This window comes from Telmatherina bonti (assembly GCF_933228915.1).
Source record: "Telmatherina bonti genome assembly, chromosome: 17".
Taxonomy (NCBI): domain Eukaryota; kingdom Metazoa; phylum Chordata; class Actinopteri; order Atheriniformes; family Telmatherinidae; genus Telmatherina; species Telmatherina bonti.
In genome coordinates this window covers 35,088,427-35,107,282 of record NC_136615.1, presented here as the reverse complement: position 1 = coordinate 35,107,282, position 18,856 = coordinate 35,088,427, and the positions used below count along the sequence as shown (strand labels likewise).

The 18,856-nt window shown below is 43.2% G+C and overlaps 1 protein-coding gene across 1 annotated transcript; it reads left to right on the top strand.

Moving 5' to 3' along the window:
- Positions 1–3,141: 3,141 nt before the first annotated feature.
- spra (sepiapterin reductase a) lies at positions 3,142–18,136 on the top strand (the record flags this gene model as incomplete). The annotated part of the gene is made up of 3 exons (XM_079257076.1): positions 3,142–3,457; positions 11,353–11,643; positions 14,680–18,136. The coding sequence occupies 3 exons, from the start codon at positions 3,142–3,144 to the stop codon at positions 14,868–14,870; spliced, it is 798 nt and encodes a 265-aa protein (XP_079113202.1). The 3' UTR covers positions 14,871–18,136.
- Between the last annotated feature and the right edge of the window lie 720 nt (positions 18,137–18,856).

Genomic DNA, 18,856 nt, shown 5'->3' with positions numbered 1-18,856 from the left:
TCACCGTGTTCCGTACGTATCCACGTGTTCCGTCCACATCAGCGGGTTCCATACACATCAACGTGTTCCGTACGAATTACCGCGTTACGTACACAGCAACGTGTTCCATACGCATCAACATGTTCCGTACACATCACCGCGTTTCGTACGCATCATCGTGTTCCGAACGCATCCATGTGTTCCGTACACATCAACGTGTTCCATACGCATCAACGTGTTCCGTACCCATCAACGTGTTCCGTACGCATCAACGTGTTCCATACGCATCAACGTGTTCCGTACCCATCAACGTGTTCCGTACGCATCAACGTGTTCCATACGCATCAACGTGTTCCGTACCCATCAACGTGTTCCATACGCATCAACGTGTTTCTGTAAGTATCAACGTGTTCTGTCCACATCAATGTGTTCCGTATGTATCAACGTGTTCCGTATGCGTCAACTTGTTCCATATACATCAACGTGTTCCGTACGCGTCAACATGTTTCTTACTCATCAACGTGTTCTGTACGCGTCAACGTGTTTCGTACGCATCAATATGTTCCGTTCGCATCAACGTGTTCCATACACATTAACATGTTCCATACGCATCAATGTGTTCCGTACACATCAACGTGTTCCGTACGTATCAACGTGTTCCGTACGCGTCGTGTTCCGTACACATCAACGTGTTCCATACATATCAAGGTGTTCTGTACGCGTCAACGTGTTTCGTACGTATCAATGTGTTGCGTAAGCATCACCGCGTTTCGTACGCATCATCGTGTTCCGAACGCATCCACGTGTTCCGTACACATCAACGTGTTCCATACGCATCAACGTGTTCCGTACGCATCAACGTGTTCCGTACGCATCAACGTGTTTCTGTAAGTATCAACGTGTTCTGTCCACATCAACGTGTTCCGTATGTATCAACGTGTTCCGTATGCGTCAACTCGTTCCATATACATCAACGTGTTCCGTACGCGTCAACATGTTTCTTACTCATCAACGTGTTCTGTACGCGTCAACGTGTTCCATACGCATCAACTTGTGCCATACACATCAACATGTTTCGTACGCGTCGTGTTTCGTACAAATGAACGTGTTCCATTCGTATCAACGTGTTCTTTACGTGTCAACGTGTTTCGTACGTATCATTGTGTTCCGTACGCATCACCGCGTTTCGTACGCATCACCGCGTTTCATACGTATCACCGTGTTCCGTACGCATCCACGTGTTCCGTCCACATCAGCGGGTTCCATACACATCAACGTGTTCCGTACGAATTACCGCGTTCCGTACACATCAACGTGTTGCGTACACATCAACGTGTTCCGTACGTATCAACGTGTTCAATCCACATCAACATGTTCTTTCCACATCAATGTTTTCCGTACACATCGTGTTCCGTACGCGTCAACATGTTCCGTACACATCACAGCGCTTTGCACGCATCATCGTGTTCCGTACGCATCAACGTGTTCCGTACACATCAACGTGTTCCGTACACATCAACGTGTTCCGTACACATGAACATGTTCCGTACACATAAACGTAATCCGTACGTATTAACGTGTTCCGTACGTATCAACGTGTTCTGTACGTATCAACGTGTTCCGTACACATCAACGTGTTCCGTACACATCAACGTGTTCCGTACACATGAACATGTTCCGTACACATAAACGTAATCCGTACGTATTAACGTGTTCCGTACGTATCAACGTGTTCTGTACGCATCATCGTGTTCCGTACGCATCAACGTGTTCCGTACACATCAACGTGTTCCGTACACATCAACGTGTTCCGTACACATGAACATGTTCCGTACACATAAACGTAATCCGTACGTATTAACGTGTTCCGTACGTATCAATGTGTTCCGTACACATCAACGTGTTCCGTACACATCAACGTGTTCTGTACGTGTCAACGTGTTCCGTACGCATCCACGAGTTCACGTGCGTGCGTCCTGCATTTGGGCCCTCCCATCTCATCTCCTGCATCCAATCACTGACACCAACATTTGGTTTAATCCGTGCTTGAAAGACGTAGTTATAAATTCTCTCTCCTATCTCTTGTTAGTATGTAACGTCTGTAAACTGTTGATATGTTGTAAAAACAGCAGCAACATGAACAGATTCAATGAAAACCAACTAATGACGTGTTTTCTCTAAATCTGACACTTTAAATAACTTTGGGTTTCTCTAATGTATCACTACAGCTATCGGAGCACTTCAGATAAGTCCTGAGCATTATGTGGTGTAAACCTCGTTCTTCTGATTATAAATATTACAGAACTTCCACTAATGTGGTTTCTGGCTCACCTCTGTGACAGAAAACAGGATTAAAGCTGATTATCTATCCTCCAACCTGAGCTGAGGCGGCTGTTCTTAGAAATGTTTTCATATCTGTTACAGAAAACTCTTCCCAGCTTGTTCTTCATGAATATGTTTCATTACAGAAATTATTATGTATTCACCTGCAGAAAAAGAGATTTTAGTCATTGTGACTTTGCATGTGAGTGTTTGAACATCATTATGACATGTGGCTGATAAGTCTGGCTTATCAGACCCCGCTGCAGAACCAGCTCCCAGTTTTCTTTTCCTCTGGTTGTGTTTCTAGATGCTTCTCATTACGGTGTTTCACTTTTTAGAATATTTATTTATATTGGTTCCGTTTTTATAATACATTTTTCTCTAAATCTGTAGATCTGAACAGCACTTTGGGCACTTTGCTTGTTAGAGATGTGCTTGACCTTGACCTGAAGCGGGACACTTTTGGCACTTTGGCTCCGTGAGGCCCTGCAAAGTGGAAAATTGTTCCAAAACTGGAGCAGCTTCCTTGTGGTTGTCATGTGACTGGGTTTTGCAGCCACAGTCTGGTGGAGTCAAGGCCACATAAGGAGCACACTAACTGACAGATGCGGGTCATAAGTGGGCTAAACAGCGCTTGCTGTGTGATTAATGTGCCGCTCCACCCTCCCTCTCTCCACCCTCCCTCCTCCATGTGGACATGGGAATAAACCGGGAGATGGCGACAGGGCAACCAGTGGACCTCCAGACGAGCAGCAGTGAAACCCCAAAAGAAGAAGCTCAGCGCAGTTAGATCACGCTGCTCCGCTTTCTGTCCTCCTTCCAGCTGCTCCTCCTCACACCATGCCGTGCGCCACGGACCTGGGCCGCGCGCTGTGCGTCGTCACCGGCGCCTCCAGAGGCTTTGGCCGGGCGGTGGCGCAGCAGGCAGCCCGCCTGGTGAAGCCGGGCTCGGTGCTCGTGCTGGCGGCCCGCTCCGGTGACGAGCTGCGGGCTCTGCAGGCGGAACTGTCCGAGCCAGAGGCCGCTGCAGCGGGCCTGAAGGTGGAGACCGTGGTGGCGGACGTCGGACAGATGGAGGGACTGGAAAGCATCATCAGAACATCTAAAGCGGCTTTTTCTGAGCACGTGGACCACGTCATGCTGGTCAACAACGCCGGTAAGACGCCTCCTTGTTCCGGCACTTTCCAGGCAGCCTGCTTGCAAGGTGATATTATAATATATATGAAATATTCCACATACGTGTGAATAAGTTGTCACGTGGTGGTCCTGGTCTGCTGACGTCTACATGTGAAGAGTATGATGAAGATGAGAGTTTAGACACGAGCAGAACATCTAGGAGCTCCAGTCACGCTTCAGACTAATCCTTATGTTTATTTATTGACATGTTAGAGATCATAAATACTGAAACTGTTCCGTTTTTAAGCTTTTATTTAACAATATGACGTTATTTTCTCACATGTGTTTCATTTAAACACAGCATGCTCACATTTCTTATGTTAGTTATTTATTAAACCTTTATTTCAGCAGGTAAACATGAAAACATATTCTTATATGCATTATTATTTTATTATAACTGCTGTCTGTTGATGTTATTTGTCTTTGTGTGTTTAGTAATTAGTTTAACCTTAAATGTCTGTAGTGTAGTTCACTAATGTTTGGGTTTGTGTGTGTCAGGAGAAAGTGTGTGTGGTAGCCTACTGCTATTATTAAACCATAATCTCGCTTAAGGCACCAGAATGAGAAAGACTGAACAACGTGGGCATTCAGAGGTTCAGAACAAGTTGAAAAATGTTCAGGTTACAGTGCATTTTAGGTCGTTCACAAATGAACATATGAACACACTCCCTCTCTCTCTCTACCTCCATATATATATATATATATATATATATATATATATATATATATATATATATATATATATATATATATATATATTTATATATATCAGTAAATATGCTTCTTTACACAGCAAATGCATCTGATGTCCACATTTCATTCTGTAAAAAAGTATAACATCCATAAATGGCTTGAAATGATGTGGATGGAAAGTGTCCTGTGACAACATTATTGTAAAGTGGCGCTATACAAATAAAGCTGAATTGAATTAAATATGAATATTTCACTTTTTCACAGAATGAAATGTGGAAATCAGATGCGTTTGCTGTGTAAAGAAGCATATTTACATTTAGTGATCCCATGTGACAGAAGGGTTAAAATGAAGAGGACAAACTCCGCTGATGGTCCCATAGACGTGTTAAATATTAACTACAAACGCGTTACCACATATTTATTGACTTTCTTCATGTGCGCTGCCTCTCCGGTGTCTGAACGTTGCTGAAACAGGTGGAGCTTGAACTTTGTGTTACATGAATGTATCATGAATTATAGTCCCATGAAAAGTTATAATTCCACATGAAGGGCTGTCATCAGTTGTTTGTTTGCTCATTAATGTGGTACTTAAGGCAAAGGTTGTGAAGGTAGAAATTTATCATTTTAAACATCTCTGTAGTATTTGTACATGTTGTCATTGCTCATAAAGTCTCGTAACGGTGCTTTTAAATTAAATTTAAAACCCATCTAGAGCTATATTGAGCCAGGGTTCTTATAAACATTTAAGACTTCCGGTTGACGCGTTTATGGCGTAGTCGCACGCTTTTACGGCTCCAGTAATCTTTTTTTATTTTTAACATCCAGTCCCCTCTAACGCTGCTCAGGACGGAAAGTATATTTCACTTTTTAATCGTCAAGCCGACCAACTCTAGTCCCAACGCACATAATGTCTTCTAAACACACCAAATCTGCCAAGAAAGAAGACGCTAGCTTGACGCTGGAGGCTATTACCGCACTGCTCGAGCGGCACCGTGAGGCGCTGGCCACAGAATTCAGAACCTCCTTTAACCTGCTGGATTCGAAGCTGGACCAAACACGCCTCATGGTGGAGGACCACGGTCAGCGCGTTTCATCCCTGGAGCTGGCTTCAGAAGACCTTGGTCAGCGGTTAAAGGATCTTGAAGACTCTTGCTCCAGCCTTCGTGAAGCTAATGCTAAGCTAACCGCTAAAGTCACCGACCTGGAGAGTCGGAGCAGACGCCAGAACATCCGAATACTGGGCCTATCGGAATCGACGGAAAGCGGAGCTCCCACCAAATTCTTCTCGGATCTGCTGTGTGAGGTGTTCGGAAAAGAGACACTGCCTTCCCCGCCAGAGATAGACCGGGCTCACCGCTCCTTGGCGCCCAAACCTGCTCCCGGACAGCGCCCGCGGCCAGTCATTCTTCGCCTACACCGTTACCAGACCAAAGAGCTTCTCATCAGAGAGGCTCGCCGCCGAGGGAAACTCGAATTTCGTGGGAAGCCCATCCGTATCCTGGAGGATTACAGCCCTGAAGTTGTCAACCAGCGGGCGGAGTACCGGAACGTCATGACCGAACTTTATAACCGCGGTCTGAAGCCTGCCCTGCTTTACCCAGCCAGGCTCCGTCTTACCCTGCCCGGCGGCGCCAGAAAATGGATCGGCTCTGTGGATGAAGCGAACCGGTATATCAGCAGTCTTCCACCGATCGCCTGATCAGTTATGATTGACTCCGTTTTTATTACCCAGCAAGCAGATTTAATGCATAAACTGTTAACAGCCTACCTGTCATGGGGAATTGAGTTTGGACTGTAAGTAAATTGTTTTATTTCCGGTGACTGACCGGGCATTAAAGAGTTCTTGCTGCATTGTTAACTGAGCAGATGTGCCTTCACACCACTTGAGCAGTCTTGCTTTGTTACTGTTACACTTGGGGTGCTCAGACCCACTTTTACAGCTACTCTGGAGCTAGAATAAGCTGTTTGGAAGTATAGTGATTGTAGAATGTTGGTTTTGGAGAGCTTGCTGCTTTGTTTTTTAGCAGCTATCTTTATATTGGGGTTTGGGGTAGTTAGGGTCCCTTTCTCGGTCAGTTATGCTGCATTCTTTTTGTATTTTCCCATTAATCACTTCAGCCTGGTGCTTGGCTGCTGTAAGCATTTCCCGCTGCTGTCACTCATCCTGCTCTACATACATAACAGCTCCAGTCCTAAGCCTCCATGGACAGTTCTACTAACTTCCTGAGCTGGAATGTTAAAGGTCTTAACCATCCAATTAAGAGGAAAAGGGTCCTCTCACACCTTAAACTACTTCGAACAGAGATAGCTTTCCTGCAAGAAACTCATCTTCGCTGTTCAGATAGTGAGCGTCTACTAGCCGGTTGGAGGGGACAGCGCTACCACTCTTCTTTTCAGGCCAAGGCCAGGGGAGTCTCGATTCTTATCAGTCCCCATATCTCTTTTGAGCCTCATTTTGTGACCCCTGATAAATATGGCAGATATGTTATCGTTGCCGGGAGATTATTCAATACGCTGGTTGTGTTGGTGAACATATACGCCCCCAATTCGGACGACACAGACTTTTTCAAACGGTTGTTTTCTTTATTGCCTGACCTCAACGTTTATAGCCCCATACTTGGTGGGGATTTTAACTGTTGCCTTAACCCGGTCTTGGACCGTTCCTCCAAGAACACCAGCCCATTAAGCAGGTCAGCTTCTCTCATTCAAGCCTTCCTATCAGATTATGGTGTCTGCGATGTGTGGCGCACTCTACATCCAACTGACAGGGATTATTCATTCTTGTCGCACGTACATCACACTTACTCCAGGATTGACTATTTTTTGATAGATAACCAATTTATACCACTTGCCCAGTCCTGTGCCTACCAGAGTATCACGATCTCTGATCACGCCCCCATTACGCTGTGCTTGTCCCTCCCTGGCATTCCACAGAGTAGCAGACAGTGGAGATTTAATTCAACCCTACTGTCTGATGAAAATTTCATAGAATTCGTGGAAAGAGAAATATCATTCTTCTTTACCACAAACACTTCCCCTGAGATGTCCAATCTGGTTGTCTGGGATGCCCTTAAAGCCTACTTGCGGGGTCAGGTCATTTCATACACTTCGCAGCTGAGACGAAAGTCTGTTCAAGAACGCTTAGACATAGCTAATCAAATTAGGAATATTGACAAACAATATGCTCAAACTCAGAACCCAGATCTTTATACTAAGCGGATAGAACTTCAAACCAAATTTGACCTACTCTCAACTCACTCCGCTGAACGTATGCTCTTGAAAAACAAAACTCGGTTCTATGTTCATGGAGATAAACCTGATAAGCTACTAGCTCATCAGCTCCGAGGCTCTAGAGCGAAGCTGGGCATCCCTGAGATTCGGTTACCTGATGGTCGCACAACCTTCGATCACTCACAAATTAATGACGCGTTCAGAGACTATTACTCCCAACTTTACACCTCAGAGTTCCAAACTGGCCAAGATACAATTATTGAGTTTTTAAACAATTTGGATGTCCCTACACTAGCCCCAGATCTTAGGAAAACACTTGATGATCCCATTTCTACCACAGAAATCATTCTTGCCATATCCTCAATGCAATCAGGAAAATGCCCAGGCCCCGACGGGTTCCCGATAGAATTTTTAAAAAAGTTTTCCCCGCTGCTCTCTCCACACTTATCTCTGGTCCTCTCTGACTCTTTCAGATCAGGATCCCTTCCCAAATCTTTCTTCGAGGCATGTATTACCCTCATCGCTAAGAAAGGGAAAGACCCTCTAGACCGTGCTTCATACAGACCTATTTCCCTCCTAGACTCAGATGCTAAAATCCTAGCAAAGGTCCTAGCTCTTAGGTTGGAGAAGGCTCTCCCTACAATAATCTCACTGAACCAAACAGGTTTCATAAAGAATAGGCACTCGTACTTTAACACTCGTCGGCTGTTTGACATCATTTACACCTCCCCCGAGTCTGTCCCTGAATGCGTTGTTTCACTTGACGCTGAAAAGGCCTTTGACCGTGTTGAGTTCAGCTTTCTCTTTGCTGTTCTTGACAAATTTGGCTTCGGTCCCAACTTCTCCTCATGGATTAAACTAATGTACTCGCACCCTATTGCATCAATTCGGACCAATCGCCAGCAATTGAAACCTTTCAGTCTACATAGAGGAACCCGTCAGGGATGCCCTTTAAGCCCTATGCTCTTTGACCTAACCATTGAACCACTTGCTGCAGCCCTCAGAAGCTGTACAGACATTCCGGGTATCTGGAGAAACGGTACAGAACACAAAGTCTCCCTCTATGCGGACGACCTTCTCCTCTTCATTTCGAACCCTCACACCTCACTGCCTGCCGCACTGTCGTTGCTCAGTCAGTTTGGAAAGCTGTCAGGTTATAAACTAAACCTGGACAAAAGTGAACTTTTCCCCATCAACAACAAAGCTCGCTCAGAGGATTACACAAATCTACCTTTCAGAGTTGTAGAGAATAAATTTACGTACCTGGGGATATCAGTCACAAGAAAACACAGAGACCTATTCAAAGAAAATTATTCTCCTTTATTAAATCAGTGTAAACAAACACTGGCACAGTGGTCACCTTTATCTTTGTCTTTTGTAGGGCGTATTAACTCCATTAAGATGAACATCTTGCCCAAATTTTTATATCTCTTCCAGGTCCTGCCTACGTTTATTCCCATTTCTTTTTTTAATCAGCTTGACTCAACTCTCTCATCTTTCATTTGGCAGGGTAAGCGTCCCCGTGTCGGCAAAACCCACTTGCAAAAAACTCAGGCTAGTGGTGGTTTTGCCCTCCCAAATTTCTGTCTCTACTACTGGGCCGCAAATTTACGCTGCTTGGCATCTTGGTCTTTTTACGCCAACCGTTCAAACCGTCCTGACTGGGTAGAGATGGAACTACACCAGGACAGATCAACCTCTACTTTTGCCATTCTTTGCTCCCCACTTCCTCTCCCCATCACGTCTATCGTCAACCCAGTGGTTAAACATTCTTTAAGGATATGGGCACAGTTCAGGGCACACTTTAGTCTACATGATTTCTCCCTTTTAAGCCCAGTGGCTTCCAACCACCTCTTCAAGCCCTCCCTCACTGACTCTGGTTTTTTGGAATGGCACAAGAAGGGCATCACTACTTTCAAAGATTTGTTTATAGACAAGACACTGGCCTCATTTGACCAGTTAAGTAACGTTTTTGGACTTCCTAAATCTGATTTTTTTTAGATACTTACAAGTTAGGCACTATTTGCACTCTTTTAAGCCTGGCCTTGTCACTCTTCCGGACCCAACCATCATTGAAACAGTTCTCTCTCTAAACCTGTCCCAGAAAAGGCCGATATCAGTCCTCTACAACCTCCTCTCAAATCTAAAACCACCTCCAGAGACCCAGATCAGAGCTGCATGGGAGGAGGACCTAGGCATGTCCCTGTCACATAAAACTTGGAATTTAATATTTAAATGGATCAATTCATCCTCTCTCTGCACCCGCCACTGCTTAATTCAGTTTAAGGTAGTCCACAGGGCTCACCTCACTAAATCCAAGCTCTCACGCATTTACCCAAGCATCAGTCCATTCTGTGATAAGTGCAAAACTTCTGAGGCCACACTCATTCATATGTTCTGGTCCTGCCCCAGACTCGGCAAGTTCTGGTCGGAGGTTTTCTCTACTTTATCTCTGTTAATAAAAGTTAGACTACCGCCGAACCCCCTAACGGCTCTGTTCGGCATCACCGGGGAGGTGATGCCTTTATCCTCAATAAATCATCACACACTGTCTTTCGCTTCTCTTGTGGCTAGACGCTGTGTTCTACTCAAATGGCGTGACACTGTCCCTCCAACACATAAGCAATGGCTAGTGGATCTGATGTCCTGTTTGAAGCTTGAAAAGATTAGATGCTCACTACAGCACAAGAGCAGGAAGTTTCAGGAGACGTGGGGACCCTTTTTAAATACTTTCCATAAGACATGGGAGCAGGACTTCTAGTGCAGCTTTAGGCTTATAACATGAAGCATTATTTCACAAGTCATTCATTCACTGGCTCATGCCTCCAAACTGACTCTGACCGAGTAGGGAAACAGGGTTCCGGGTGTTCATTTTCCTCTTTTTTTTTTAAAATTTTTTTTTTTATTTTATTTATTTATTTATTTATTTTTTTTTTTGTGTGTGCTGTTGTTTTGTTAGGTCTCTCTCAATCCTTACCCCTTCATTGCACTGTACCTATGGCTCCTGCATCTGCCTACCTCCTGTGGGCTGGTGTAAATGTTCTGGAGTTTCTCTCTTTTCTTTTTTCTTTGTGTATGTTTGTTAAGAAAGAAAATCTTAATAAAAAAGATCTTGAATAAAAACATTTAAAAGTTTGGATTAAAAACAGATGCATACAATAAGACGTGGCCAAATAGAAATGCATGTGCAACCATAGACCGTATATGAAAGATGAAGGAGCCTCTGGTGGTTAAAAGTAAAGCTGATGTGCATAAAACTGCAGTTCCCCCTTCATCCACTAGGGGCTGCAAAACAGAGCAAATCTCCATAGACTCCCATGTTAAAAAGACCAACTTCACAGCAGGAATAAACATGTTTACAGCAGAAATAAACATGTTTACAGCAGAAATAAACATGTTTACAGCAGAAATAATCATGTTTACAGCAGAAATAAACATGTTTACAGCAGAAATCATCAGTACTCATCATACTAATCTTTATTCATCTTTACCACTAGGTGTCAGTAGTCCTTACAAACTGGACCTTTAATATTAATCCCATGTTTTGAGGAAAAGCCCGAGTTTCCTATGAACTGCTGCCACACAGCAGGGTTGGAAGGATATAAGCTGTTTTCAGGGTTTAAGTTCTACCTTGTAGACGTGACCCTGCGTTACCTCTCCTGAGGACAGCATGACACGAGTTGATGGTGGTGTGGTGTTTGGCACTGCTGTCTCACAGCAACATCTCTTGTACACCCCTCAGGAGGGGCTCGAACTCTGGCCTCTCTATGTGTGTTCTCAACTTGTTTGTGAGAGTTCTCTCAGAGAACTCGGGCTTCCTTCCACAACCGAAGACATGCTTGTTATCTGGTAATTCTAAATGAAGAAAATGGACAAATGAAGGGATGAATGAATAGTTAATGGAAACACACAGAACCACACTTAAAGCTCCCATTTTTCTTTCTTCCACAGCCTCTCTGGGTGATGTGTCCCGTTACGCTCAGAGTTTCACTGACATGTCTGAGGTGGACTCCTACTTGTCTCTGAATGTTAGTTCGTCACTCTGCCTCACGGCCAGAGTCCTCCAAGCTTTTCCTCAGCGGCCAGGTCTGCGGCGCACCGTGATCAACATCACATCACTGTGTGCCCTGCAGCCTTTATGCTCCTGGGTGCTGTACTGCACCGGAAAAGCTGCTCGAGAGATGATGTTCAGGGTGCTAGCTGAGGAGGAGCCGGACCTCCGGGTGCTCAACTACTCCCCAGGTAGGGAAGGAAGCGAAGCTTCGAATGGTCCTCATACACAAAAACAACAATCAGACATGAATGTCCAGAATGGTAATAAACGCAGGCCAATTCTAATCCACTTCAAATACCATGTTTTTTAATGACCATAAGGCACACCTTATTAAAAGGCGCAGTCTCAGTTACGGGTGCTGTTTCTATATTTAACACCCACATAAGGCACACTGGATTTTAAGGCGCAGGTATGGTGAAAACATACTGGTACTCTAGCTTAAAACATGCTTCCTTGCGTGTTTTAAAAAAGGCAGCGGAAGAAGAACTGAGTTCAGTTGTACTTTATTGAAGAATTTAGCAATGTTTTCATGTTGTTTTTTAAACAATCCTCATTCACAAATCAATCAAAGTCCTCATCTTCTGTATCCGAAATGAACAGCTGGGCTAGTTCTCCATCGAACACGCTGGGTTCCCGCTCATCATCGTCAGAGTCAGTCTCGTTGCCGTGCAGCTCCTCATAAATGATGCCGACTTTTGCGAAAGCTCAAACAACAGTGCAAGCAGACACGTTAGCCCAATCATCCGCTATCCATTCACAAATTGTGGCGTAACTCGCATGGCGCTGCCTCCCAGTCTTAGTAAAACTGTGTTCGCCATCTGTCATCCATCGCGCCCACGCCGTTCCCAACTTCACTGTTTATACCAATGTCCAGCGGTTGGAGTTCCTTCGTCAAGCCTGAATCGTCTCGAGTCGGTCTTCCAATTCGGACCACTTTGCCTTGTTTCCGCGGAAACTCAGCTTCCTGTTCTTGACTTGGCAAACCTCGTTTTCCTGCTTCCTCCACTTACGAACCATGGATTCATTGATCTTGAATTCTCTCACAACTGCTCGATCCCCATATTTGTCCAGGTAGCTGATAGCTTGCAGTTAGAACTGTGCTTCGTAAGCGTGTCTCTTCGCAGGAGCCATTTTAATAAGGCGTGATTAGCCAAACCGATGTTTTGCATAATGCACATACCAGCACTATATACATACTGAGGCGGCGGCGTGAGGACACGCCTTTAGCGTCTTCTTTCACGCCAGCAGTTCCCCCTTTAACGTTCTCATGCTGCCCTCTGTTACGTCCGCCTTTTATCTATAGAAGCAGCGTGTCGGAAACGCTCACAGTCTGTCAAGCAAAGCGCTCATCAAAGTCACACAACAACATTTATATATTTTGGAACTCTGTACACACATAAGGCACACCGCATTATAAGGCGCAGCGTTTATTTTGGAGAAAATAAAAGACTTTTAAGTGCACCTTATGGTTCACATTAGTCCAGTTTAGAATAACTGTGTTCATATAAACCAGTTGATTTAAGGGATAAGGTATAATTACCTTACGAAGGAAATCAATGGATTGGTTCAAATCTTCTCATCCTGAGCTGCATGATGAGACGGTGGAAGGAAAACCAGGAGGTCCAAAGTTCGGTCCTCAAGATCTACTATCTTATAACGCATCCCTTCTGCAACACACCTGACTCAAATGGATGAATTCCTCATTAACATGTCAGTAGGCTCTACAGACGCCCAGTAAAGAGCCATTCATCTGATTCAGGTGTGTTGGAAAAAAGCCGCATCTAGAAGTTGCAAGATAATCGGTCTCAAGGACCAGACTTGGGTATCCACACAGTCGGTGGCAACAGCACACACAATATACTACTAGATAGAAAAGTAAATAAGACAATGGAACAGATAATTATTTTAGCTTTGGTATGTTAGTAAACAAAGTGGGGGATTATATATCCAGGCTATCAGCTTCAGTTGTTGCTGCCTGCCTCTCCATGCAAACATCCAGCTTGTCCACGCTAACCGCTAGCTAGAATCTTATTCTTCAGTTTAATGATGCTGGTTGTTAACCTATCCTAAAGGCGCATTTGTGCTCCCTTACATATGTAAATGAGGATGCCTGTTTCAGACATTGTCATACATTACCACATTCATACTTCCAAGTGTCTTGCCATAGTTGAGTTCAGAGTTCAGAGTTGACACTAGTTGGTAGCGGTAATGCAGCGCTAGAAAGTTGTTTACAACCGTCCAAAAATGCCAGTAGGAGAATAAGAATAAAACCACAAAGTTTTTATTTCTGATCTCAACTTCTTGGCTTGTCTTCTTCCTGTTCTTCTTTTCTGGTTTGTTCATTTCCCTAGTTGTGTGCCAGTGAGACAACTCAATGCTGCCCCCGTGATTTTCTGTGGTATTGCTTCGTTTTCTGCGCCAAGTGATGCATAGCTGAACCTCGTAAAAACAGACCAAACTTCTTCTGCGTCAAGCGTGAATGTGCCTTAGGGATGTATTAAGCCTTATATTCAGTAGGGCTGTGGCGATACGCTTTTGTCCCGATTCAATTCGATTCCGATTTTTTTCTGGTGCTGATTCGATTTAAATTGCGATTCTCACAATTATTCGATATTGCTAATTTTTGTAGATTTAAAACAAAAAATGTATAAAACTTTTTTTTCTTGCTCGTCATTTTCTTTGATTTCAATTGGGAAAAACAACCCAGTCGCCAGATCATCATTCTGCTACTATAATGCCCAAGAAGACAAGTTAAAAGATCAATAAAAACAATAAAAAAAAATTACAAAAATTTAGTAATGGATTATTTCAATTTTTTAAAAAAAAATCAATTTTTTTCACAAAAAAAAAAATCAATTTTAAAATTGTGAATAAAAAAAAAAAATCCAGATTTTTTAATTTTTCGAATCGATTTGCCCACCCCTATTATTCAGTGTGTCACTAATTTTTCATGCTAGTTGTTATCCTCTACCTTGTAGAGGATAACAACTAAAGTTAGCATCTTTTTTTGCTAACAGCCAGAGAGTATCTAATCCAATGTGTCACCAATTTAGTTATATCCTTAGTTTCTCCAAGGCCAAAGCTAGATATTTTTGTTTGATTTGCCCCAAGTAAATACAAATGTTCTTATTTTATAAACATGTCATGCAACTGTTATGTGAATGGATGGATGGAAAGGTTGATGGAGGTATTGATGAACTTATTGACTCTTTGTGTTCAACCAGGTCCTCTAGACACAGCCATGCAGATGGAGGCCAGATCCAGAACAGCTGATCCCAACATAAAGAAGTCATTTTCAGACATGTTTGCTCAGGGTCAGCTTCTCACCTGTGAAGCGTCCTGTACCAACATGATGAAGGTGCTGCTAGAAGACAGCTACACATCAGGAGCTCACATCGACGTGTACGATGTGTAGGCCCAGCATTCATCTCTTCAACGTGTAGATCGGGTATTCATTACTATGATGTATAGACTATGATGTGTTCTTCTTCACGACGTGTAGACCAATCATTCATGTCTGAGATGTATTGATCCATCACAACCACTTCCAGCTTTGGTCCATTTTATGTTATGAAATCAAAATTTGAAGCTAAAGCGTGTAACGAATTTGGCCTTTTATTAGTAAAAAATCAACTATCATTCAGAAACATGTATTTTATCGAAGTCCAATCACAAAAGCATCCAAATTAAAACGTTCTCGTAACTTAGAATGAGTTATTTATAAATACATAGCTGAGGGAGCAGCTAACAGATTCTGCCATGTTGCATCGCCAACTTTGAATACAGTAGCTGAAAGGGGACAAACTTGTTAGCTTTACGGGTTTTAGCTGTGAATCATTGTGTCGGAACATTGTGTCGAGGAGAAACAAGCTAAAATGACCGCAGAGCATTCAAAATGGAGGAGCATCCATTCTTTTTGCCCAGTGAGGGAGGAAAAAATGGACAAGAAAAGGAGAGTCTGCGTAGGTGTAGCATTTACAGATGGAGACGGTTGATGAGGGACTTCAGATGGAGGTTGCAGATTTCTGCTGGACCGGTAAGTTTATTCAGTCTAACAGTGAAGGTTATTTTGGTGTTATGTCAGAAACAGGGCAGGTCCAGCAGCTACTTTATCCTCCAGTTTGAGTCGCATCATTTACTGTTACTGCTGTAGAAAACGGCAGAGATGCTAATATGTTAGTTAGCATACAGTGGAAAATGCTGTTCCGCTTGACAGAAGTCATACCAGCAGGACTCTGTGCGCTGCGTTCAGACATGTTTTCCCAAAGTTTTCCTCACGTTTTACCATTTACTTCAGATGATTTGTCAAGGCGTGGTTGATGTCCTCCCCTCAGTCACACCATTTTACACCGTTCCATTAGCTATTAGCACTAGCTTGTTACTAAATACATGGAGGACATGCTTTGAAACTTATTGGCATCAATAAGAAAGTCATAACTATGTTTCGTTCTGTACCTTATCACCAGACGGGACTCTCCAACCTGTGCAAGATGTTGACATTTTCACATTTGTGACTCCGTAGTGGTAATAACGTGCTTAACAGCGAGGCGCCAGACAGCACCACTACTCCGTCAGCTCACCACTAGATGGAGTAATTCACACACACACTGGAGCTTTAAATAAAAAGATATTTTATTAATCGCAGAAGATAAATCATAATTTTATGATTAGGTTTATTTTATCATAAATTATTAGTAAAAGAGTATTCAGCTGATGTCTGCTACAGGATACCCTCCTGAACATTTTTGGGTTCCAGCAGACCTGAAGAAGCCTCTGACTGAACACTGTTGTTTTCTCACTGTGTTGTGAAGAAATGTCCATCTTGTTTAGCATCTTGTGCAGCACTTTTCTCTGGACAGTCAGCTCTAGATCAGTCTCCAGTAGAGAACCAGAACATCTGGATCAGTTTGACCTCTTTGAGTCTGATTTAGACATTTTATCAAGATGTTGTCTTGTAGAAAATAGAACACAAACTGCAGAATGAAGGACTCCTCAGAGAAAAACAGCTGCCATCAGCAAAGTCAGTTGCTTATAAAGACAGAAATAAGTTTTAGTTTTGCAGAAATAAAAAGCTGTTTTTATTCTGCAGACTGACCACAGACTGAATGTTGACATGAACGGTGCATTGAGGCCAAAATTTAAAGGCTGCAGGTGTCATTTGTTTTCAGCAGGTGTGCAGGAATCCCCTCTGGTTCTTCCATATGATGCTGAGGCTCCTTCAAACTGTAATAATCCTGCCCAATAAGCAAGATAAGAGAAACCAGCAGAACCAGCTGTTTGGCAGAGCAGATCAAACCACAACAACGATGGAGGATTTATTGTTACAGCAATGAAATAGTCCACTAAACACTTAGCGACTGATTATTTCTGAGTTTATTTTAATTAAATTATTTTTCTGTAAGCCTTAAATTTAAAGGTGCAGTGTGTAACAAATCAAAGATCAATGACAGAAAAGTGTAATCTATCATTAAAACCTGTGTTTCTTTTGGTATCTAATGATTTACTGAAATAAGAAAAGTTATTTTCTTAGAACCATTTACATCTACTTCCCACGTGTCCACATACATGCCAGCTGCCATATTTGGCCAAAATATTTACTACGGTGTCTCTGAGTGGACAAACTGCGCGTGAAGCCAGTACCTTCTGAGCCACTACACACACACAGCCGTACTTTGCATCTGAAGTAATTCTTCAGCTCATCTTTACCACTAGATGTTAGTATTTATTACAAACTGTGCCTTTAATGAATCAAAACTGCTTGTGAAGCCACCCCGCCTTTCGCCCTGAGACTGCTGGGATAGACTCCGGCTTCCCCGCGACGCTTCATCGGATTAGACAGTTAGGATGAGTGAATGAATAAAACCACTTCTGAAGCCATCAGATGTTATAATCTACTTCCCTGTAGTTGCTTTCTCGTTCTTTGTTCATGGTGCTCTGCTTGGTCTGTAGCTAATTTCACTCAACACAGTGTGTGTGTACACACATCTTATGTTTCTGTGTTATATTTGGCAGCATATATAATATTATCATTGCTGTTAGTGGTAAATGGATGATACTTGTGCAGATCTAAGTCTTTTAGACCCTTTAAAGGCTTCGTACTGGTCCAGCTCGCCCCAGTCTTTAACCGCGCTGTGATAAGCTGTTCAGTGTTTTATTAATCATGTATAAATCAGAGTTATTACCACAACACCAACACATGCTAAACATCTGTCAGACAGGCGCAGCAGAAGCAGATGTGTAAAAGGACATGTAGCTCGTTTCCAGGATGCATCGCTATGGAAACATAATAACTTCAAACTTTCAGCACCATCAGTGAGAGATGTGAGGATTCATTTGTCATATGTGACTCTGTTCTGTAGTTTTAAACTACTTCTATGTCATACTTCCAGCGACAGGTCTCTGTTTCTCTGGTGTGTTTCCCTGTTCTGAGTTAATCCATTCATTGTGACGTTACAGTTGTGTCCGAGAGGAGAGAAACTCACATCCATTGTCCTTCATGTTAATGTCGTGATTTTCAGGTGCCTTACTCTGATGCTTTTTATGAGTAGCAAGATTATTCAGAGTGATTAATGCTGCTGTAATATCAATATGGAGATTTTAGAAACAGCATTTTATTTTTCAGCTCAGTCAATTTCAAACATTCCTCAATATACTTATTTCAGTGTATTTTATATAAGTAAATTAGACTAAATGTTTTGTATGTGTTTAAATGAAGTGTTATCTGAATAATCTTTGTGATAATTTTTTTATTTGTCTGTTTTACAGAAATAAGACAATAAAAACAACACTTATCTGATTATAATTTATTTGTTTGACTTGATTATTTTCATCTTCCGTGACCACATCCAGACATTCCCAACAGAGCAGTCCTCACAGACTGCAGGTTCTAACAGCAGAACTGGAGCAGAACCTCCAGTTATCAGATCTTCTCTGTGGAACTGGATCCCAGTCTGGCTTCGGGAAGCAGAACCGGATCCCAGTCTGGCTTCGGGAAGCAGAACCGGATCCCAGTCTGGTTTCGGGAAGCAGAACCAGATCCCAGTCTGGCTTCGGGAAGCAGAACCAGATCCCAGTCTGGCTTCGGGAAGCAGAACCGGATCCCAATCTGGTTTCGGGAACCAGAACCGGATCCCAGTCTGGTTTCGGGAAGCAGAACCGGATCCCAATCTGGTTTCGGGAACCAGAACCGGATCCCAGTCTGGTTTCGGGAAGCAGAACCGGATCCCAGGCTGGCTTCAGGAGAAGAACCGGATCCCAGTCTGGCTTCGGTGGAACTCATGGTGGAACTTTTATTGAACCTGTTTTCATTCCCAGTGTGTGAAGGTAGATGATTGGTCCCAGCGGTGTTCTCCAACCAGCAGCCTCTGTTTGTTACTGTCTAAATTAGCACTGTTAGGATCA